Consider the following 24,860-nt stretch of genomic DNA (forward strand, 5'->3'; position numbering starts at 1 on the left):
GGACATTTCAATCCATCCAAAGCTATCCAAATCGACTGCTGGTGATTTCACTGTGAAGGGGAAACGCGTAGGGACAACCAGAGCTAAACCACCAACAAGCAGACCTCATGTAGTGACGGACAGCGACCGTCTAACATTGCGGTGGCTGGTTGTAAAGAATCGAGTGAAATCCCAGGAAGGGATCACCTGTCAGTTCCAACGCGCTACCAAACAAGGCACAATACCTGTGCACCGGTAGTTGGGGTAAAATGGTCGAGCAGCTGCTCGTAAGCCACACATTTCTATAGTCAATACTAAACGATGCTTGGGAACCACGTCACTTGGTAGTAGATGACTGCAAATGAGTGATTTGGAGTGATGACTCACGCTATACCGTGTGACAATCCAATGGAAGGGTTTGGGTTTGGCGAATAACTGTAGAACGTTGCCTGATATCATTTGCAGTGCAACAGTAAAGCACCGAGGAGGTGGTGTTATGGTATGAGTGTGTTTTCGTGGTTAGGGTATGGTCCCATTGATGCGCAATGGAAACCCTATATGCGGAAAGATGCGAATACATTTTACAGCATTGCAATAGTAGAGGAATAGTTTTGACATGATGTATCAGCGTGAATTAGGTTAGGAAATGAGACACTTAAAGTAGTAAAGGAGTTTTGCTATTTGGGGAGCAAAATAACTGATGATGGTCGAAGTAGACAGGATATAAAATGTAGAATGGCAATGGCAAGGAAAGCGTTTCTGAAGAAGAGAAATTTGTTAACATCGAGTATTGATTCAAGTGTCAAGAAGTCGTTTCTGAAAGTATTTGCATGGAGTGTAGCCATCTATGGAAGTGAAACATGGACGATAAATAGTTTAGACAAGAAGAGAATAGAAGCTTTCGAAATGCGGTGCTACAGAAGAATGCTGAAGATTAGGTGGGTAGATCACATAACTAATGAGGAGGTATTGAGTAGAATTGGGGAGAAGAGGAGTTTGTGGCACAACTTGACTAGAAGAAGGGATCGGTTGGTAGGACATGTTCTGAGGCATCTAGCGATCACCAATTTAGTACTGGATGGCAGCGTGGAGGGTAAAAATCGGCAGCGTGGAGGGTAAAGATCGTAGAGGAAGACCAAGAAATGAATACACTAAGCAGATTCAGAAGGCTGTGGGCTGCAGTAGGGAGATGAAGAAGCTCGCACAGGATAGAGTAGCATGAAGAGCTCCATCAAACCAGTCTCAGGACTGAAGACCACAACAACAACAACAATCAGCATGATAATGCATTTTGTTATGAAGTAACACCTGTGAGACAGTGGTTTGTGGACACTAACATTCCTGAAATGACTGGCCTTTACAGGGCCGCAATACGAATCCAACAGGACACCTTTGGGATCAGTTATAATGTCTATTTCTCTCCAGGCCCCAGGCCCTAACATCACTACCTACCCGGGTCTCAGCTCTTGAGGAATAATGTGCTGCCATTCCTCCACAGAAATTCAATCACCTGATTGGAAGTGCGCTCAGCAGAGTCCTAGCCATCATAAAGACCCTTATTAATGTCCGCTAATAGGTGTGTGGATACTTTTTACAAGATAGTGTATTTTTCCAAATGGCTGATGGTATGCCTCCAGTCGGATAGTTTTTACGCACCAACGTGAATAGTCATTTGGTTTCCATTGAAACTCAAAGTCCGTCCAAACAGGCCTTGGAAGGTCCAACAGTAAGGACTAAACTACGTGTCATTTTCAGTTGATAGGTGCCACCTGATGTGGATGCGCATATGTTCAGCACACTGCTCTTCCAGCTATTGTCCGCTTTCGTGATCAGAGCCACTAGTTCTCCTCAATTTCTCTCACAAGCACAGAGTGCACACCACCTACCAACAGCACTCGGCAGGCCCTGACTGTGACCCATCCCAGTGCTAGCCAAGTGCGACATGCGCCTAACTGTGGTGATCTGACGGAAACCGGTGATACTACTGTGGCAACGCCGTTGGCTTGGTGTCCAGTACTGCCAATAATTTTAATTCCAAATGAATGTTATCTCTCCCTTGTCCCTTACAAGAGTCAGTGAATGAAAAATTGCTACAGGTGGGTATACAATCAGCTAAACGCATGTATGGTCATCATGGGATCTTTTTCTTTCTTTTCTATAAGTACCACTCAATCAGCACTGAAGGCGCTGCAATTCAACAGAAAGTACAAACGCTACACGGTGGAGACGTACAAGCTTTTTTTATTTGGTCATACAAGCCAGTTTGGAGATCAGTTAAAGATATTATTAGTATTCACTAGGTACTTACACTGTGCCATTGGGGGCCCATCCGTATATCTTAGTGACTGTCAGCTCTCCTGATGTGATGGCTTTCGTGGAATTCCCCGACACTTTGACCAAGTGAGGGAAACTAACATTGCCGTCATGAGGCTGCCACAGGATCGTCACGTAAGTTGAAGTCTCCTTTCCTTTTTGGAAATACTGTGGATGTATGTCAACCCAGCCGTTCTTCTGCTCTATTTTTAGGCCCTAGAACGCAATAATGTGGCATCAGCATCATACATCACGAAACAAGTGCATCGATAATGGATGCACAGTAAGCTATGACGAAGAATGTTATTACAAGAGATATTCATACAGCATATCCAAAGTATTAGATAATATTACCCGTATAGAAACATATACTTAGTTCCTGTGCAAACGTTCTTAATATTTCAAAATGTGTCACACGTCTTACATGTTATTAACTGAATTACACGCCGAGTATCAGGATTTCCCGATGGCGTTCGTTACGCTCCCACACTGTCACCTAATGAATAAAATACAAACAGTGAAAATATCAGGCCAGCTTTGAGACTGGATTTATGAGTTCCTAGCCAGAAGAACACGGATGTCATACTTATTGGAGACAAAGCTTCAAACGAATAAGCAACTCTGGGCTTACCCCAATAGTGTTCACAATTTATTCGAATAGTGTTAATATGGTAGAAACAAATGAATCAACCCGTTAATCAGTCGATCTTGGTGGCGAACCAAGCAACCTACGTAAACGAAACCTTAGCTATAGATATGGCGTTTCTATGGATTGTAGAAGGCAAGTAATACCAAATGACAAGTAAATGAGAAATGTAGTAACTTTGACACAGTGCGACCAAATGTCACAACAAGTGTTCCATGTTTATGCCCCGTCCTTCTGCAGAAAATCTACACTTATTTGTTTGCCACTCGTTTGTGATATTCTGCTGTAAATTGTTTTTGTCTTACAGTTGAGGATAAAGTTTAAAGAATACACGAAACAATGCGTCACAAATCGTTTTTACAGTAATTTGTTGAACCCTTTGTTATTGTATTGGTGGTTGTGGAGGAATAGCAATGGAAAATTCTTATTTGCATTCACTGCTGTGTTTATTAAACCCAGTAACATCTGTGGTCTTAAACGGGTTGTATTGTACACATGTATTTGAAATGCGTACGTCATGAAAGTTGTTTCATTATCTCAAATAAAGTACCTTAAAAATTTATATAAATAAAAATCAATTACCGCCTGTATGAGAGGTCATCAAGTGAGAATGGCTTGAACGATTTGGTTGATTTTCGTTGTTACGTTCCTTATTGTTAGGGCAAGGATTGTATGAAAGAAAATTTTTGGAAAAACCATCGGAAAAGTCGGAAATTAAAATCAGTTATGAGAGGTCATCACTTGAGGACGGCTCGAGCGATTTGGTTTAACGGAATTTTGATATGAAGAAAAAAATTTTTTAAAAAATGCGTACAGTTTCTCAGTTCTGCTGTCACATATTTTATTAACAACACCAAAAAAATCAATTTGACAGTTTATATATATAATATACAAATAGATATGTAATACATAGGGTGATTTTTTCCACCAAGTACGATGTGTAGAGATTGATCGATGAGAAGATGCGGAACAAGAAAGGTCTAATGAACTTAGGTCCGGAAATGCATGGTCTCCATGCTGGAGAGCATTTATTCAGTCATACTTTGTTACAGAGACGGCGGCCTAATGCGCTCTCTATCATGCAGCTACAGTACCGTGTGCATGGTTTCCTCCTAGAGGGTGGTAGTGTTCCTCATACGTCATGACCTACTGCCCTCTCCTGCCATAGTAATTGGTAATGTTGTGTCCGATTCACTTTTATTGCTGACTCACCTTGAAGTGGATGGCTGGTTCCTCTTATTCCGCCTCAGTTACACTATGTCGGCGATTGCTGCGCAAACACCTTTTCCACATAAGCGTACACCATAGTTACTCTACCACGCAAACATTGGGGTTACACTCGTCTGAAATGAGACGATCCCAGGGGGGGTGTCCACTGGGAGCCGAACCGCACAATAACCCCGGGTTCGGTGTGGGGCGGCGGTGGAGTGAGTGGACTGCTGTAGCCTGTTTGGGGGTTGTGTACCACTGAGGGCCACGGCGGGGACGAAGCCTCTCCGTCGTTTCTAGGTCCCCAGTCAAATACATACATACATACGGAAAGGTAAATTGCAACGGGCGGCGGTCAGCGAGGTAGTATCAGGAGACCTATCCCCGCCGACAACAACCACACTTTTCAATGTTTGCAACAATGTTTCGCCGTTTGTCTCAGACAGGGTGGTCTCAGAAAGCAGGAATTCATGAATCATTAGACCTTTTTTGTTCCGTATCCTCTCATCGATCAATCCTTAGAGTTTTACACGGTGGAAAAAATCATCCTTTATAGAGGGGAAATGTTGGTACCGAAAGTCTCGAAAAGTTATTGACCGATTTACTACAAATTTTCACTTAATTCTCTAACGAACGTTCGGACGGACATACCCTATAAATTTTTGTAAGATATATAATCTATACATATATATAAAATATACAAAGGGAGAAGGGCTGTTACCGCAAATCTCTAAAAGTTCTTTACCGAATAACTTGAAATTTTTACACGATACTCTAATGAACATTCTGACGGACTTACGCTATATTTTTTACATATTTTGTATATGTTTTTTTACGTTTATCAATATATATTTAACATTGTTACCAAAAATCTGGAAAATCTTGGACGGATTTACTTCAAATTTTTACACGATGATGTACTGAAAATTCAGACGGAAATAGACATAGAAAGAAGGGGAGGAGAAGGTGAACAGAGAGAGAGAGAGAGAGAGAGAGAGAGAGAGAGAGAGAGAGAGAGAGAGAGAGGGAGGAGGTTATGCACAGAGAAGTGGGGGGAGAAGTTACACAGAGCAAGTGAATGTTCAGACACGGACGGATATAGAGAGATGAGATTGGGATGGACAGAGAGGGAGGGAGGAGATTAGGCACAGAGAGGTGGGTAAGGAGGAGTTGTTCTGAGAGAGAGGGGTTGAGAGGATGGGCAGATAGAGCGGGGGGAGGGGGGGAATGTAATTTAGGATGTATATGCAATTCCCATCTACATTCAGCAAATGCAAAGCATTGACGGGTTTGCTAGTTGAAAATAATAAGGCCTGACAAGAACACAAGCAAACTGATACAGTTTGAATGACAGTGATGCAATTAGCAGTGAAACAACGCAACCCTGTAAACAGCACGCCTGCTGCTGGCAGAGTCAGGTTCTAATGCCACTCGCCAATTCTGATTCCTGTGCATACAGACGAACGAATCAGTCTGGAATCATTTTGTAGCACTGTCTGAGAGATTGCAGCTACGTGTTTAGTGTTTTAGGACTGGTATGTTGTTTATTAACCGAAATGTGCACATAGGTCGATGTTATCAAATGTTATTGAATGATTAATGGAAAGATGGATAGTAGCAGTACATTTGTTGGTTAATTGTGGACACTTTGTAGACAAATCACATTCCACATTCTGTATAGGTATTCTCCCTCAGCTGTTTGTTCACGCTACAGTATTCCAGCCCAAATGCTACGGAACAGCCCGCCGGGGTGGCCGAGCGGTTCTAGGCGCTACAGTATGGAACCGCGCGACCGCTACGGTCGCAGGTTCGAATCCTGCCTCGGGTATGGATGTGTGTGATATCTTTAGGTTAGTCAGGTTTAAGTAGTTCTGAGTTCTAGGATACCGATGCCCTCAGAAGTTAAGTCCCATAGTGCTCAGACCCATTTGAACCATTCTTTTTGCTAAGGAACAAACGGTTAGTATAAAACAATATGCAGGAGGAAGTAGTTTACCTTTTCCCCAGCAATTTGCTTCACGTCATTGGAAAGGAAGTAGATCACATCTTGCCTGACGTTTGCAGTGCGATTCATCCACCAAGCCATGACGGTGTTGTCGTCAACCCACGCCACTGATTCAAGGTAGTGGTCTCTGTAATAAAAAATTGTTTCGCTCTGTTATACAACCGGTTAAACAGAAAATTTATACGCATGTAACTTGAGAGATAGAAAATTATATAGTTTTGTTTGGAGTATGTAATCTTCTGTCTGCCACTTTGAGAAAGGGATTAATTCCTCTGGCATCTTTTAAGGTATAACTTTATCTCAACATACACTAAAATGTGCTTTTTAAATCTAATATGTGTGATGTCCTTCCCCCATGAACCATGGACCTAGCCGTTGGTGGAGAGACTTGCGTGCCCCAGCGATACAGATGGCCGTACCGTAGGTGCAACCACAACGAAGGGGTATCTGTTGAGAGGCCAGACAAATGTGTGGTTCCTGAAGAGGGGCAGCACCCTTCTGAAGAGGGGCAGCAGCCTTTTCAGTAGTTGCAGGGGCAACAGTCTGGATGATTGACTGATCTGGCCCTGTAACAATAACCAAAACGGCCTTGCTGTGCTGGTACTGCGAACGGCTGAAAGCAAGGGGAAACTACAGCCGTAAATTTTCCCGAGGGCATGCAGCTTTACTGTATGGTTAAATGATGATGGCATCCTCTTGGGTAAAATATTCCGGAGGTAAAATAGTCCCCCATTCGGATCTCCGGGCGCGGACTACTCAAGAGGACGTCGTTATCAGGGGAAAGAAAACTGGCGTTCTACGGATCGGATCGTGGAATGTCAGATCCCTTTATCGGGCTGGTAGGTTAGAAAATTCAAAAAGGGAAATGGATAGGTTAAAGTTAGATATAGTGGGAATTAGTGAAGTTCGGTAGCAGGAGGAACAAGACTTTTGGTCAGGTGAATACAGGGTTATAAATACAAAATCAAATAGGGGTAATGCATGAGTAGGTTTAATAATGAATAAAAAACAGGAGTGCGGGTAAGCTACTACAAACAGCATAGTGAACGCGTTATTGTGGCCAAGATAGACACGAAGCCCACGCCTACTACAGTAGTACAAGTTTATTTGCCAACTAGCTCTGCAGATGATGAAGAAATTGATGAAATGTATGATGAGATAAAAGAAATTATTCAGGTAGTGAAGGGGGACGAAAATTTAATAGTCACGGGTGACTGGAATTCGAGAGTAGGAAAAGGGAGAGAAGGAAACATAGTGGACGAATATCGATTGGGGGAGAGAAATGAAAGAGGAAGCCGTCTGGTAGAATTTTGCACAGAGCATAACTTAATCATAGCTAACACTTGGTTCAAGAAACATAAAAGAAAGTTGTATACATGTAAGAATCCCGGAGATACTAAAAGGTATCAGATAGATTATATAATGGTAAGACAGAGATTTAGGAACCAGGTTCTAAATTGTAAGACATTTCCAGGGGCAGATGTGGATTCTGACCACAATCTATTGGTTATGAACTGTAGATTAAAACTGAAGAAACTGCAAAAAGGTGGGAATTTAAGGAGATGGGACCTGGATAAACTGACTAAACCAGAGGTTGTACAGAGTTTCAGGGAGAGCATAAGGGAACCATTGACAGGAATGGGGGAAAGAAGTACAGTAGGAGAAGAATGGGTAGCTCTGAGGGATGAAATAGTGAAGGCAGCAGAGGATCAAGTAGGTAAAAAGACGAGGGATAGTAGAACTCCTTGGGTGACAGAAGAAATATTGAATTTAATTGATGAAAGGAGAAAATATAAAAATGCAGTAAATGAAGCAGGCAAAAAGGAATACAAACGTCTCAAAAATGAGATTGACAGGAAGTGCAAAATGGCTAAGCAAGGACGGCTAGAGTACAAATGTAAGGATGTAGAGGCTTATCTCACTAGAGGGAAGATAGATACTGCCTACAGGAAAATTAAAGAGACCTTTGGAGGAAAGAAAACCACTTGTATGAATATCAAGAGCTCAGATGGAAACCCAGTTCTAACCAAAGAAGGGAAAGCAGAAAGGTGGAAGGAATATATAGAGGGTCTATAGAAGAGCGACGTACTTGAGGACAATATTATGGAAATGGAAGAGAATCTGGATGAAGATGAAATGCGAGATACGATACTGCGTGAAGAGTTTGACAGAGCACTGAAAGACCTAAGTCGAAACAAGGCCTCGGGAGTAGACAACATTCCATTAGAACTACGGATGGCCTTGGGAGAGCCAGTCCTGACAAAACTCTACCATCTGGTGAGCAAGATGTATGAGACAGGCGAAATACCCTCAGACTTCAAGAAGAATATAATAATTCCAATCCCAAAGAAAGCAGGTGTTGACAGATGTGAAAATTGCCGAACTATCAGTTTAATAAGCATTGGCTGCAAAATACTAACGCGAATTATTTACAGACGAATGGAAAAACTGGTAGAAGCCGACCTCGGGGAAGATCAGTTTGGATTCCATAGAAATGTTGGAACACGTGATGCAATACTGACCCTACGACTTATCTTAGAAGAAAGATTAAGGAAAGGAAAATCTACGTTTCTAGCATTTGTAGACTTAGAGAAAGCTTTTCACAATGGTGACTGGAATACTCTCTTTCAAATTCTAAAGGTGGCAAGGGTAAAATACAGGGAGCGAAAGGCTATTTACAATTTGTACAGAAACCAGATGGCAGTTATAAGAGTCGAGGGGCATGAAAGGGAAGCAGCGGTTGGGAAGAGAGTGAGACAGGGTTGTAGCCTGCCTCCGATGTCATTCAATCTGTATATTGAGCAAGCAGTACAGGAAACAAAAGAAAAATTCGGAGTAGGTATTAAAATCCATGGAGAAGAAATAAAAACTTTGAGGCTCGCCGATGTCATTGTAATTATGTCAGAGTCAGCAAAGGACTTGAAAGAGCAGCTGAACGGAATGGACAGTGTCTTGAAAGGACGATGTAAGATGAACATCAACAAAAGCAAAACGATGATAATGGAATGTAGTCGAATTAAGTCGGGCGGTGCTGAGGGAATTAGATTAGGAAATGAGACGCTTAAAGTAGTAAAGAAGTTTTGTTATTTGGGGAGCAAAATAACTGATGATGGTCGAAGTAGAGAAGATATAAAATGTAGACTGGCAATGGGAAGGAAAGCGTTTCTGAAGAAGAGAAATTTGTTAACATCGAGTATAGATTTAAGTGTCAGGAAGTCGTTTCTGAAAGTATTCGTATGGAGTGTAGCCATGTACGGAAGTGGAACATGGACGATAAATAGTTTGGACAGGAAGAGAATAGAAGCTTTCGAAATGTGATGCTACAGAGGATTGCTGAAGATTACATGGGTAGATCACGTAACTAATGAGGAGGTATTGAATAGAATTGGGGAGAAGAGGAGTTTGTGGCACAACTTGACGAGATGAAGGGACCGGTTGGTAGGACATGTTCTGAGGCATCAAGGGATCACAAATTTAGTATTGGAGGGCAGCGTGGAGGGTAAAAATCGTAGAGGGAGACCAGGAGATGAATACACTAAGCAGATTCAGAAGAATGTAAGTTGCAGTAGGTACTGGGAGATGGAGAAACTTGCACAGGATAGGGTAGCATGGAGAGCTGCATCAAACCAGTCTCAGGACTGAAGACCACAACAACAACAACAACAACATGTGTGATGTTTCCCTGATTCCGTAATCGTCAATATTTCTAGTCCTTGTTGTAGTCTAGCGACCGACTAGCTCCAGCATAAATAATTGGGGTGAAAGACATGGAAAGATAATGGAATGGGAAAGAAACAGGAAGGAGATGACTTCCCAGTGGCTTTGTCCAACAGACACCACTGGTATCTATAATTCTATGGGTGCAACAGCTGTTTGTTGGAAAAAGTTTCACCGCAGATGCACAACCAGCGTCCAACCTACGAGAGTCGGAAACTACGAATAGAGCGTCAATGGGCTGGGGCGTTGCGATGCGGCGAGAGGGAAGTTGGGAATTTGAATTTGACGGAAAGCGTGTCCGGATGTCCGAGGTGGTTAAGGCAACTATTCTACAGAAGTGAAGCAATTGGGTTTGAACTCCGGTCCCGTACGAATTTTGAACTGTCATCGTTGCATTGCCACAATGCCCTATGCGGCTGGAAGTGATTATTTCCTTCCCATTTACCATCACGTTTCCTTTCCATTCCTTTCATCCCAATTATTCTTGTATGTGTCCTGGCTGCTTCATCTGGAGTAGCGTCTGTTCCGTCCGACATGTCTGGCGAAACAGACACCACTCATATCTATAGCTGCAGCAGCCTCTACTCTGGAACACACTCTACAGTGCCAAACTCTACAGACATTCAACCTACTGCAAGTAGCATACTCTTGTAATTACCTGCATTTGTTCTTCTTTATAAAAATCATTTCTCGCTTGTTGCATTATAATTAATATGTATTACTTATAACATTCTAAGTGTATAAGAGAGAGCGCACAGATGCAAAGAGTAAATTGAAGGCCTGTATGAGGGTAAAGGATTTGACTAATGTGATAGGAGAAGAAACAGGAGTAGATATAGAAGAAAGATGGGATCCACTATTAAAATCAGAATTTAAAAGAGCTTTGGAAGACTTAAGATCAAATAAGGCAGAAAGGGTAGATAACTTTCTATCACAATTTCTAAGATCATTGGAGGAAGTAGCAACAAAACGACTATTCACGTTGGAGTGTATGAGTCTGGCGATATACGATCTGACTTTCGGGAGAAAATCATCCACACAATTCTGAAGACTGCAATAGTAGGCAAGTGCGAGGATTATCGCACAATCAGCTTAACAGCTCATGCATCCAAGTTGCTGGCAAGAATAATATACAGAAGTAGAGAAAAGAAAACTGAGTATGTGTTAGATGACGATCTGTTTGACTTTAGGAACGGGAATGGCATTTCTCACCTTGCGGTTGACAGTGGAAGCAAGACTAAGTAGAAATCAAGAACCATTCATAGCATTTGTAGACATGGAAAAAGTATTTGGTAATTTCAAATGGGGCAAGATGTTCGGAATTCTAAGGAAAATAGGGGTAAGCTGTAGGGAGAGACAGATAATATACAAATTGTACAATATCCAAGAGGGGATGATAAGAATGGAATACCAAGGACGAAGTATTCGCATTAAAAAGGACCTAAGACAGGATGTAGTCTTCCGCCCTACTGTCAATTTGTATATTAAAGAAGCAATGATGGCAATAGAAGAAATTTCAGGAGTGGAATTAAAATTGTAGGTAAAAGGGTATCAATGTTACGATTCACTGCTGACATTGCTACCCTGGGTGAAAGTGAAGAAGAATTATATGATCTGCTGAATGGAATGAACAGCCTAATGAGTACAGAATATTGACTGAGAGTAAATCGAAGAAAGACGAAAGTAATGAGAAGTAGCAGAAATGAGAATAGTGAGAAACTTAACATCAGAATTTACGTTCAGTAGATGAAGTTAAGGGGTCACTTAGTAGATGAAGTTGAGGATTTCTGCTACCTAGGCAGCGAAATAACCCGTAATGCATATATGCATTCCCTTCACGTGTTTAAGCCAAGTATTACGCACATTTATGCGATCGGGAATGCTCAGTAACAGCCAGGCTACATGTACATTTAACAATTTAGCGTCAGCAAGAGCATTAGTGATGAAATCATAGGAGGCAATGTTGTGCAACCTTAGTAGGGACAAGATCCGACTATTCGGGAGTAGGATCTTACAATCTGAGGCAGTGTTCCGAGACAAACTTCCGTCACAGTGTCCGCAAACACACACACAGACACACACACACACACACACACACACACACACACACACATATATATATATATATATATATATACGAGAGAAGTAGGAGAAAGGGGTGGTCTCTCTTGTCCTTGGGGAAGATAGGCCGAACCAGTCGCGAGGAGCCACTCAAAACGCACGGTCGAGTAACCGGGGCGGCTCTGAAAGAACGGTCGCGAGTGCATGTTTCAGATGTTAAACAAGATATAAAGTGAAGTTATTAGTTATAAGAACGCCACGTGTCGTGTGCAGGGTCTATCATTATGTTAAGTCAGAAAACGGGATTAATGTGTGTAAAGGGTCGAATATAATGGCGTAGTCACGAGCCGCCATATTGCAAATGCTGATTCTGTGACCTGTATGACAAAGAAATTTCTGTATTAAAAGAAGTATAGTACAAACGTTGTTGACAATTAACAACTGACATCCCAAAACACTCCACCTCAACAGGATCACCAACTACATGGAACCTGGCGACTGAGCGCTACCACTGTATTACGAGGGACTTACCGAAGCAGCAAGACACCAGGTTAGTGATACCGCCCAGAGAAGTACTTCCATCTCGCTACAGTGCCAATGAGGGTGTTGTAAACCAACGAAGGACGGAGGAAAGAGGACATCAAAAGCAGAACAGCACTGGCGAAAAGAGCATTCCTGTCCACGAGAAGTCTACTACTATAAAAACATATGCCTTAATTAGAGGAAGAAGTTTCTGAGAATGTACGTTTGGAGCACAGCATTGTATGGTAGTGAAGCATGGACTGTGATAAAAACCGGAACTGAAGAGAATCGAAGCATTTGAGATGCGATGCTACAGAAGTATTTTGAAAACTAGGTGGACTGATAAAAGAAATGAGGAGGTTCTGCGCAGAATCGGAGAGGAAAGGAATATGCGAAAACACTGATAGGGCGAAGGGATGGGATATTGGGATATCTGTTAAGATATCAGCGAATAACTCCCATGGTACTAGATGGAGCTGTAAAGGGTAAAAACTGTAGAGGGAGACAGAGATTGAAATATATCAAGCAAATAATTGAGAACATAGGTTGCAATTGCTACTCTGAGATGAAGAGATTGGCTCTGGAAAGGAATTCGTGGAGGGCCCCATCAAACAAGTCAGAAGACTGATGACTCAAAAAAAAACTGTATTCATTTTTAATCAATATTATACATCCCTGTACTTTATAACCTTAACTTATTACAAAAATAACTTTTACTATATGAGGGTGCTGGAGTGTAAAATCAGCCACGTGAAAATGCATAAATTTCCTTGTATCTAAATTTGTACAACTTCTGTAGCTTTTAACAGAGTTTTCACCTTGCTGAGAAACTGCTACTTGCACTAATTATGTAGGAATTTCTTGTTTGCCCATTTCCACGTTTCTTTTAGTTCACAACAAGAATCAGCGGAGTTGTGCAGACTCCCTGAACCCTGTACCCCCACCCTGCTGCTGCATGTTGCTCGGAGCTGAAGGCAAATCTGTATTCGTGCGAGGAAGTGCATGTTACACAAATGCTGCCTGTAGAAGCCGAAGCGTTCACTCACACGTGTTCTTTCAAGCGGTACACTTCACAGCTCTCGCTACGTGATGACAGTCATTTCGAGATAAAGAAAACAGAATATAGCAGCTTCGTGTAAAGAACATGTGAGTGTTCTAACTGATGAATCTAAACTGTACTGTGTCATTTTCGCACCAGAGGTAGAAATATTATAAAAGAAACAAAACGTGTTACAGCACTAAAAGAAATGTGCTCTATGTTAAAGACTAGCCTGCAGACAACAGTGAAGCTGTGGAATACCTCAGTAGTTTGGCACCTGGTGCAGTGTTTTAAATTGTGCCGCCTGCTGTCCCCTCCACAACCCCGACTAAACCTACAAATGGCTCTGAGCACTATGGGACTCAACTGCTGAGGTCATTAGTCCCCTAGAACTTAGAACTAGTTAAACCTAACTAACCTAAGGACATCACAAACATCCATGCCCGAGGCAGGATTCGAACCTGCAACCGTAGCGGTCTTTCGGTTCCAGACTGTAGCGCCTTTAACCGCACGGCCACTTCGGCCGGCTCTAAACCTACAAGGTGAAGCGAAATTCGCACCCTCGGCCTTAGCAGCTCGACACCTCGCCTGCCAGCGATAAAAAAATCTCTATCCCAAAATTTCGTTTGGTGAGTATATCCGGCAGAAAAAGGGCTTTAAAGAGTGACAATCTGGCAACACCGTAACTACATGTGTGGTATCTCTCTGTCAGTACATATTGGATGTACCGTGCAGTTGGTACAGGGTATAACGTTTTGGGTTAGCATGCAGGAGGTCGTGGGTTAGATCCTGGGTTGAGGCACACGTTTTTTATTTGGTAAATGTAGTCCATGTGGTAGGGTATATGGCATCTTAATCATCAACAGCGACTGCAGCGGGTCCTCTAGCAAAAATTTGCACTTACACACTACAATCGTAGAAATGGAAGACCGGTCAGCTTTGGAAGAAGCCCTTTCCACATCGTGGGCTTGAATTTATTCGCACCACTTCATCTACTTGATGCGAAACCTGTTTTCTTTGTACCTTCCTCCAATGGTCCCATAGATTAGTACCAATTATTATTCTTGCCTCGTTCAGGTCCATTACATTTCGTTAGGGCCTTACGTTACCAGTAGGACTAGCACTGTGCTTTGCGAATAATGTCCAAACTCGGTTACTATTTGTATGTGTTATCACCATGGTCCCACTAATTATGCCTTTCAACACTGAGCCTTGTAAGCGCATGCTGTTTAGTACTATCTCAATACATTATTATTATTATTATTATTATTATTATTATTATTATTATTATTATTATTATTATCATTATTATTCTACCGCTAGGATGTGGATGGTGGTGATGGTTAGTGTTTAACGTCCCGTCGACAACGAGGTCATTAGAGACGGAGCGCAAGCTCGGGTTAGGGAAGGATTGGGAAGGATATCGGCCGTGCCCTTTCAAAGGAACCATCCCGGAATTTGCCTGAAACGATTTAGGGAAATCACAGAAAACCAAAATTAGGATGGCCGGAGAGGGGATTGAACCGTCGTCCTCCCGAATGCGAGTCCAGTGTGCTAACCACTGCGCCACCTCGCTCGGTTAGGATGTGGAAACATCACGTCTATTACCATTAGGGAAACAGTGTAATTCGAAACCGAACATTTCACAATTAGCGGTGTCGGGATGAATCATGCACAACGATATCTGTCAGAGGGGTAATGTAGCCGGCCGCGGTGGTCTAGTGGTTCTAGGCGCGCAGTCCGGAACCGCGGGACTGCTACGGTCGCAGGTTCGGATCCTGCCTCGGGCATGGATGTGTGTGATGTCCTTAGGTTAGTTAGGTTTAAGTAGTTCTAAGTTCTAGGGGACTGATGACCACAGAAGTTGAGTCCCATAGTGCTCAGAGCCATTTGAACCATTTAGAGGGGTAATGTGAATCAGATGGAACAGCGCACAGGACTGACGGCGTGTTTATACTGTACGCACTGTCCACCAGACAGGGACTAGTTGCGAACGGAGTAACGCGCCCGTGATAGACTCCAATGTTCATGCGTACACGTATCGAATTTTCTCATTGTAAATCTCTAAATCAGTGTGGCAGATACATGGCATATAAAAACGATGTATATGTGGATGTGCTTCTTGTCCCTGGAGCATTTGATAACCGGAATGGCGTTGCCGCTCGTGAATATGCTGCTAGATATCTTCGTCGACGCCATCCAGAAAAAAATGTATGTTGTCATCTGGAGCTGCGCCTTCAGGAGTCAGGTTGTCCCCTTCCACTATCGCGTGACAGAGTTCGTCCACGGACTCGCTGTACCCCAGCTAGTCAGGAAGCTATTCTGGAGGTCATACACCAAGAACCTCAGCGAAGTACACGTAGCTATGAAGGCAGCTGCGTGTCTTGCAAAGCACGGTCGTTAACATGCTGCACGAGCATGGGTTGCACCCCTATCATTATGCTTTCACGAAACATCTGCATCCTGCACATCGGCATCAGAGAATGCAATTCTGTGTGATTCCAACAACAGGAAGCCAGCGATGACTTTGTGAACACCGTAATTTGGTCAGATGAACCAACATTCACTCGTAAGGGTGTCTTCAATATGCACAATGCCCACCACTGGTGTGAGGTTAACCCGCACATCACCCACGACCGTGGATACCGAGTTCGCTTTGGTATCAAAGTCCGGGCCGGAATATTGGGCGACAGGTGCCTGGGCCCTACATATTGCCTGACCAATTGACTGCACGAAGGTATCATGCATTCCTCTCGAACTGTCTGCCTGATGCGCTGGAAGATTTTTCACTACATGTTCGGCAGAGGATTTGGTGCACCTCCACACCCTGGAATTAATGTGCGACAGTATCTGGACAGAACATTTCCAGGGAAATGGCTCGGACGTGGAGGTCCAGTTGAATGGCCACCGCTTTCACCTGACCTAAATCCCTTGGATTTCTTCCTGTGTGGACACCTCAAGGAGCACATGTGGTCTACTCCGCCGAAGAATGTGGAAGAATTGGTAGGGCATGTTCGTTCTGCTCTTGTTACTGTGCATGCACCTTTGGTCGAAGGGACCAGAGCTGTATGATCCGGCGAGCTGCACAATGTCTGGCCTCGGGGGAGGTCGCTTTGAGTTTCCGTTGTTCTGAGGACAACATACTCTGTAGTGAAGATCATGCGGTCGTTAATATGTACATTATTATTATCACTAGTTGCTAATGTGCGACGTCTGAGCCCTCATATTACGTGCAGTATAAATGACAAATAGATGTTGTGTTATTGTACTGTGCTGTCACCTTTAGCATTTCGAAACTAATATTGTTTTTGTAGTTATTCTGTTCTATGACAGGTCATTTGTTTCAACTGTCTATTTCTTATTTGACTAACCACGTATTTCTTATGTTCAGCGGTACAAAATGTTGTAAATTTGGGATACGTGTGACGTAAGAAATGGTGTATATTACAAAATAAAATGTCAGAATGAATTCAGCAAATAGAAAAAATGCGCCCCAACCCAGGATCGAACCCTCGACCTCCTACACGCTAACCAAAAACCTGACAGTACAACCATTACGTGCTGACAGAGATAGTTACAATACATGTGGTTACAGAGTTGCCAGACTGTCACTCCTTAACGTCCTTTTTCTGCCGGATGTACTCACCGGACGAAATTTTGTGAGAGACATTTTTTTATCACTGGCATGTTAGGAGTTGCGCTGCGAAGCCCAAATGTGTGACTTTCGCTTCACCATATATAGTAACGTAAGCAAAACGCAATGTTTTTATGAATGGACATAAATAAGTAATACTCATTTCTGTAAGTAACATAGTTTGACTGGTTATTAATGGAGCAACACGAATAACAACTGTCATCTTAGTGATAGATGACTTCAACGTGTGGCTCAGAATCTCTTCATTCAAACTTTTTTGCTGCAAATCTTGAAACTGTGTAATCAAAATTGATACCTTTAGCTACACTATTTTCGACTGACTAAGGTACCCAACTAGAGGTCCGTAGTGGACCTAAGATATTTCTTAAACAGTTTGAGTTTTGAAAAACTCCTCTCACACACACAGATCTAAGAAAAATCTTAACGCCAAAATGAGATTGGGAGCAGATCCAGAAAATTCGTATTCAACTACGAAATGTAAGAATCTTAATGGTGAGCAATTTAGGAGATTCTCTTTTTGGAACTTCGACTGCTTGCCATTACATCATTTGATCAAAAGTATGCGGACACCCCCAAAAACATACGTTTTTCATATTAGGTGCATTGTGCTGCCACCTACTGCCAGATACTCCATATCAGCGACCTCAGCAGTCATCAGACATCGTGAGAGAGCAGAATAGGGCATTCCGCGGAACTCACGGAGTTCGAACGTGGTCACGTGATTGGGTGTCACTTGTGTCATACATATGTACGTGAGATTTCCACTCTTCTAAACATCCCTAGCACCACTATTTCCGATGTGATTGTGAAGTGGAAACGAGAAGGAACACGTACCACAAAAGCGTATAGGCCGACCTCGACTGACAGAGACCATCGACAGTTGAAGAGGGTCGTAATGTGTAATAGGCAGACATCTATCCAGACCATCACACAGGAATTCCAAACTGCATCAGGATCCACTGCAAGTACTATGACAGTTAGGCGGGAGGTGAGAAGGATTTCATGGTCGAGCGGCTGCTCAAAAGCCACACATCAGACCGGTAAACGCCAAAAGACGCCTCGCTTGGTGTAAGGAACGTAAACGTTGGACTACTGAACAGTGTAAAAACGTTGTGTGGAATGACGAATCACGGTACACAGTGTGGCGATCCGATGGCTGTGTGTGGGTATGGAGAATGCCCGGTGAACGTCATCTGCCAGTGTGTCTAGTGGCAACAGTAAAATTCGGAGGCGGTGGTGTTATGGTGTGGTCGTCTCTTTCATGGAGGGGGCTAGCACCCCTTGTTGTTTTGCGTCGCACTATCACAGCACAGGCGTAAATTGATGCTTTAAGCATCTTCTTGCTTCCCACCGTTGAAGAGTAATTCGGGGATAGTGATTTCATCTTTCAACACGAACGAGCACATGTTCATAATGCACGGCCTGTGGCGGAGTGGTTACACGACAATAACATCCCCGTAATGGACTGGCCTGCACAGAGTCTTGCAAGGATGCCATCTGGAAATCTCATCTTAATTGTCAACTAAACTTTTAACAATCGTGGGAAGTTGCTTTTCTGAGGTTTTAAGTAGGTTTCCGGGCTGTATAACAGCAAAAACATCTGCTATACGCTCCATGGTTTTGTAGCGTGTATCGGTTTCTTGTGAAAACCTGTCGATGCGCTCTTAACATTGACGTTCTCAGTTCCTGGCACAAAATCAACGCCTCGTCTGTAGCCTTCTCTCCAGGCATTATTTTCTTCTTCTTCATATTTCTATGTTTCCATAGGAATGCCCCATCTTGTCACAAGTATCCTCTCTACATCGAAGTCCTTCATCAGGACTTAACACTTCTCGTCTTAGTAATGCAAAATTCCGAACTTGTAAATACTTTCGAACATGGCTGACTTCTTCTAAGACAGTTTTCCCTACACACGAAAAAATACACAAAAGCGAGAAATCAAATAATGCAGACAACAGAGATGAGCAGTTCTTATGGTTTCTATGCTTTCCGAAGAATCAGACAGTTCTTTAGTGGCATAGATAACCCTCTTAAACCACTGAAACACATGTTTAACACCTTTGCAGCGAGCTCTCCATCGTGTACATGAATGTCTGTGGGTAGAAGTTGAGTAAAACACATGCATACTTTATAAGATTCCAAAAAAAGTTACACATAATGGAACTGTTATGTAATCCGCACAGACTGAATGGTTTGCACTGGGTACAAACATGCCTTAGGATTACGTTCACGTATCTTGGTTGAACTACACCCATCGTAGAAGCACTGTCGTATCCTTGTCCTCGCCACATTGTTATACCCAGACCATCCTGTTGAATAACTTCCTTTATGCTAACGACTTTCTTCCCAGTTTGCTGTAAATAACACAGAAATAACTTCTTTTATTATTTTCTTGTTTTGTGTGTGCATGTGACGAATGATTCACTGATTAGATCTGTGAGCCAGATGTCCGGCATGCTGTCAAAGATGATACAAAACTACATAGAATTTTTTATATCATTTAAAAACACTCCTTTAAAAATTTTTCACATAAGTGAGATACATTAATTTTGTGTAATGAGGGATAAATAACTTGTATATATTTTGCCCGACTATTCCTGAGTGGACTGTTTTTAGTCTGATCAGATGTGGTCCGCAGCTCGTGGTCGTGCGGTAGCGTTCTCGCTTCCCACGCCCGGGTTCCCGGGTTCGATTCCCGGCTGGGTCAGGGATTTTCTCTGTCTCGTGATGACTGGGTGTTGTGTGATGTCCTTAGGTTAGTTAGGTTTAAGTAGTTCTAAGTTCTAGGGGACTGATGACCATAGATGTTAAGTCCTATAGTGGTCAGAGCCATTTGAACCATTTGATCAGATGTGCCATTGGTACAGCCTCATATTTAGATAACACTTTGACCACCTGCAGAAAAATTCCATTTTTTCTTCCAAAATATGCTCTCAAAGTGCCCACGGAATGGAAGATTTAGTGTAGCTAAAGACGTAATGGCGTCTAGCGAACTTTTTAAAATATCTCTCCGTTTCTTTTCTGTTTTAAATGCTGTAAGATGATTAGATTTTCTAATGGAAATCGGACTTCTTCCTAAAGTTTCGTATTTTTCAAAACAAGCTTGATGTTTCACTGAGGTGTCATGGTTGTAAACTTTCGGACTAAGTGTCCATCAAGCTTGAAAAGTAGTAACAAATTGAGATGTGTTGTTGAAACTTTCTTCTGTGCTTAAAAGCCTATAGAAGAAATAGTACAAACTGTAGTATGGCATCCGCGTGTTCAGGACTTTCTCACCGTTTAGGTGACTGATACAGAAGCAATCAGACGTCGCTATCGGTTAGCTCATTTTGTCTTATCCTTATCGCCTTATCTGATAGCAGACAAATGGTCCATCTTTGTTTTGAAATGCTTGATGGTTCAAATGGCTCTAAGCACTATGGCACTTACATCTGAGGCCATCAGTCCACTAGACTTGCAACTAGTTAAACCTAACTAACCTAAGGAGATCACACACATCCATGCCCGAGGCAGGATTCGAACCTGCGACCGCAGCAGCTGCGCGGTTCCGAACTGAAGCGCCTAGAACCGCTCGGTCACAGAGGCCGGGTTGAAATGCTTGACTCCCTATTTTAATTTAGCCAAATATTAGATGTTCTGGAACAGGGAAAGGCCATTAGGAGCCTAAAACAAAATATTGCTGCTACTTTCAGTGGTTTCTTCTTCATTCCCTCCCTCTTCATCTGGTGCATTGTTCTCCGAACTATCTTCGTTTACATTATAATTATTTACAAGACCTTATACTTCTTCTTTGAGCTCTTCAGCTTCTTCATGAATGCCCTCTCTAATTTATTCTTGCCTTTTCGTATTTCTGTGAGCTTTCTCGTCATCTACAAATTTATTCTCGGACTGAGATAATTTTAAGATGTCTTCTATCATATCATTTTGACCTGGTGCCTAGCGGTTCTGGCCCTGCAGTCCGGAACCGCGGGACTGCTACGGTCGCAGGTTCGAATCCTGCCTCGGGCATGGGTGTGTGTGATGTCCTTAGGTTAGTTTGGTTTAAGTAGTTCTAAGTTCTAGGGGACTTATGACCTAAGATGTTGAGTCCCATAGCGCTCAGAGCCATTTGAACCATTTTTGACCTGGTGCTTTTTCAATACTTGATGCTAATGTAGACAGTTTAACAAAGATCAGCATGAGCTGACCAGCGACTGGACTTCCAAAACTTTGGACCCCCGTTTTTTCTATCCTTGGGCGACCTCATTTCATGTTTTTATATATTGACGACATAAAAGTTTTCTGGGTTTGGTACCGCATCATAATGTAAAAACTACTGCTGCTATAGAAAAGCCAACGTTTCGGCCACGATTGCAGCGGCCTTCTTCTGGGTCTAATGGTGCGTTCTAGCTATGCAGTGTCCTTTATATTTTGTTGTTAGTGTTCACTGCGCATGCCATTACGCCATAATTTTAAAAAAGTAGTTAGTTTATTGGTCACTTAAGGAAGAAGGAGAGGGAACTTTATTTTAATAGGTTATTGCGGTGGAGGGAGAACGTGACCTCTGTTGTCCATTAGCTCTTGTGTTATGTGCCATGATTGGTGGCCACCGTCGAATGAGAAGTTGGCTGCTGTTTACCAACTGCTGGACGTCGGCCGCGCGGCGGCAGTTACTCGCCGTTAGTGCTCGTGCCTCGTGTTGACAGTGCGGTCTGTTGGGCTCTGATTGCTGGCAGCCAGGTTGGGACATGCCTGAGTCCATCCTCCCTGTTCACGTTGTTAGGGTGTTTAAGTATTTCGATGCCCTCTCTGATTTTGCGTTTCGTCATAATTGGCTGCTTGGCCAACACACAGGCTTCGCTGAATTTTATTTATTTTCCGCAGTCATGGTGATGTTCTGCCTCTGCGGATTTGTTGTGTTGCCCTAGACGAATATAACGCTCGTGTTCCCGAATGCACGTTGCTATTGGCCTACCAGTCTCGCCGAAGCATGCCTCTCCACATTCGCATTCCACCTTGTAAACGCCTGAAGTGTGTAATGAATCCACCTTGTCCTTGGTGGAGCCTAGCACGTCCTGGATCCTACGACCACTATAGAAGACAGGCTGCACTCCAACGCGGCGAAGGTGTTTGCCTATTCGGTCAGTGACGTTTTTCACATAGGTAAGCGTACTGTTGGCTGCAGTTTGTCTATTTCCTGCTTATCTTTCCTGCTTGTGTTGGTCGACAAGGCTGTGTTTATTGACTTATGGTTGTAGCCATTGGCTACAAACGTTGCCCGTAATCTTTTAAGCTCAGGTGTGATGTTTCGAGCATCACTTAGGGGCTGAGCACGGATTGCCAAAGAGCGGATGACAGAGTTCTCGTGCGCTGGGTGGTGGTAGGATTTGGCGTGCAGATACCTGTCAGTATGTGTAGGCTTACGATATACTCTGTGCCCCACTGTGACCAATAAACCAACTACCTTTTTAAAATTATGGCATAATGGCATGCGCAGTGAACACTAACAACAAAATATAAAGGACACTGCGTAGCTGGAACGCACCATTAGACCCAGAAGAAGGCCGCTGCAATCGTGGCCGAAACGTTGGCTTTTCTATAGCAGCAGTAGTTTTTACATTACGACGCAGTACCAAACCCAGAAAACTTATGTCGACTGACTCTGGCCGCGGAAGCCTACGCAATTATATTTTTATATATGTTTTAAATTATATTTTTGCAAAAGAAATATATTTTATCTAAAAATTTATTTATTTTAGTCGATAAGAACAACTATTCATTGATAAAACCGAAATAATTATTCAAAAATGTTAATTCGTAAAATTTAAACAGCATTTACGTATCAACACTTAGTGACACTGAAATTATTACGTGCAAAATAAAGGGAAACTAAGTTAGTTTTCAAACAGTGTCTCAGCATTATACCATAAAACGCTTTATAGCGATAAAAAGCTTTAGTTCGTTAAGGCTTCTGTGCATACAACGTTGAAAAACTTTTTGCACACACTTCCTGACAAGTAGCACACTATTGTAGTGTGCCGACCAGTAGTGTGAGCCTGAGCGATGTATTGCACGAGTGCTGAAAACAGGTGAGTGCGGGATGTCGTCACTGAAACACCTGAGCAAGGCTGAAGCAATGTAGCGAGGGAGGTAAGCTTGCTGAAACAGCGAACTCAGCTGTACCGCATTGACCAGCGCAGCAAGCGGCAAGGCAAATTTCCACACCGACATTGGCAGCGGTGTTTTAGGATGTGTGACCAATGGTGGCGCATATGCACAACAAGTGTGGCGCAGCCGACTGCATCTGCTGGACATTTTTGTAATGAAACAGTTCGTAGTCTTGCAGGCCTACCAGGACTATGAGGCTGTGCTGGATGATGTCGTCACAGGGACCTGCCAGTAGCAATCGCCAGTTTGAGGCCCCGACTGGCCAGTACGTATACGCACTAGGTCCCTCCCCGTGGAACTTACAAGGGGACCCAACCTACTCGTCATCGCCGATTTTATAGTGTATACAGGACTTGGCCAGAAACCAAAGTGACGGAAGTGATTTTATGTCATCTAGTTGTCTCTGTAGAGCTGTACCATGGGAAGCAAGGAGAAGATGCTGTTTGGTGGCCACTATCCTCTTTCTATAACACAAACTGCACGCATAGATTAACTGGGTTCTTTATTCATAAGATCGGAAAGTTTACATAGCTCAAGATATACGTTGTGGTATAAGCTCTTCTGTATAGCTGTATAGTCCATGTTAGCCTCACTGCGAGTGGAGCACAAAGATGTTCACAATTACGATTGTTATGTGCTGCCTGTCTCTGAGTTAGCGGCGGAGCATTTTTTTTTTTTTTTTTTTTTTTTGAAATTTGTGCTGACGTCTTATGGGACCAAGCTGCTGAGGTCATCGGCACTGCTTAATCTAACTTATGCTAAGGACAACACACACACCCATGCCTGAGGGAGAACTCGAACCCCCGACAGGGGGAGCCGCCCAGACTGTGACAAGGTGCCTTGGGCTGTGCGGCTACCTCGTGAGGCGATACAGCGGAGCTAACTGCTACTGCGATTCCCTCTGGGGTGCGACTGATGACACGAACTAAATTGGTGCGACAGACTCGAACTAACTGTCCCTCTGGTCCGCGGCCGAGAGGGCGTTGGTAGCGCGTTTCCTGCGAGTCTGTTTTTGGCCTCTGTTGATCTCGCAACTTCTATGCCGCATGATGTGCTGGCACCAGCTTACGCTAGCACAAGTGGGAACTCCAGTTGGCCAAAGGTTACGAAAATAACTGCATTTTGTCGTGAGCCGGGTGAGACATGAGTCATCTACATTAACCTACTTCCGAGGTAACGGTTGGAGCAGTGGAAAGAGTACAGAATGGTAATTCAGAGGTTGTGGGCTTGAGGCCCTTTGGAGCAGCTTTTTTACTCTCAATTTTTACGTTACTTACCCTGTAAATAAACCGAAATAATCTTGGATATATTTAATATTATTAATTAATAATTTATTAATATTTTTGTAAAAGACAAACAAGAAACGCAAAGGAAAATTTCTGATTATAAATAAATTTAGAGGAAGGGAGGGTAAAGCATACATGAGAACTTCATAAATGAAATTTGGTACTTCAATTACAGTCTAAAACAAAAAAAGATGCACCACAAGGAAACTATCTGAATGGGGTAGAAGTCAGCAGATATGATGTACATGGCAAGCAAATAATTACACTTTCAAAAAAGTGGA

The 24,860-nt window shown here is 42.9% G+C and overlaps 1 protein-coding gene across 2 annotated transcripts in view; it reads right to left on the reverse strand.

Moving 5' to 3' along the window:
- The window catches only part of LOC126484624 (venom dipeptidyl peptidase 4-like), a 348,388-nt gene that overhangs the window by 142,455 nt on the left and 181,073 nt on the right, over positions 1-24,860 (reverse strand). For both annotated transcript variants that reach the window (XM_050108208.1, XM_050108207.1), the window contains exons 10-11: positions 6,144-6,279; positions 2,288-2,508 (exon numbers count right to left, since the gene is read on the reverse strand). In XM_050108208.1, the coding sequence (XP_049964165.1) occupies positions 2,288-2,508; positions 6,144-6,279 (357 nt within the window). The remainder of the gene's footprint in view (positions 1-2,287; positions 2,509-6,143; positions 6,280-24,860) is intronic.

This window comes from Schistocerca serialis, chromosome 6 (genome assembly GCF_023864345.2).
Source record: "Schistocerca serialis cubense isolate TAMUIC-IGC-003099 chromosome 6, iqSchSeri2.2, whole genome shotgun sequence".
NCBI lineage: Eukaryota > Metazoa > Arthropoda > Insecta > Orthoptera > Acrididae > Schistocerca > Schistocerca serialis.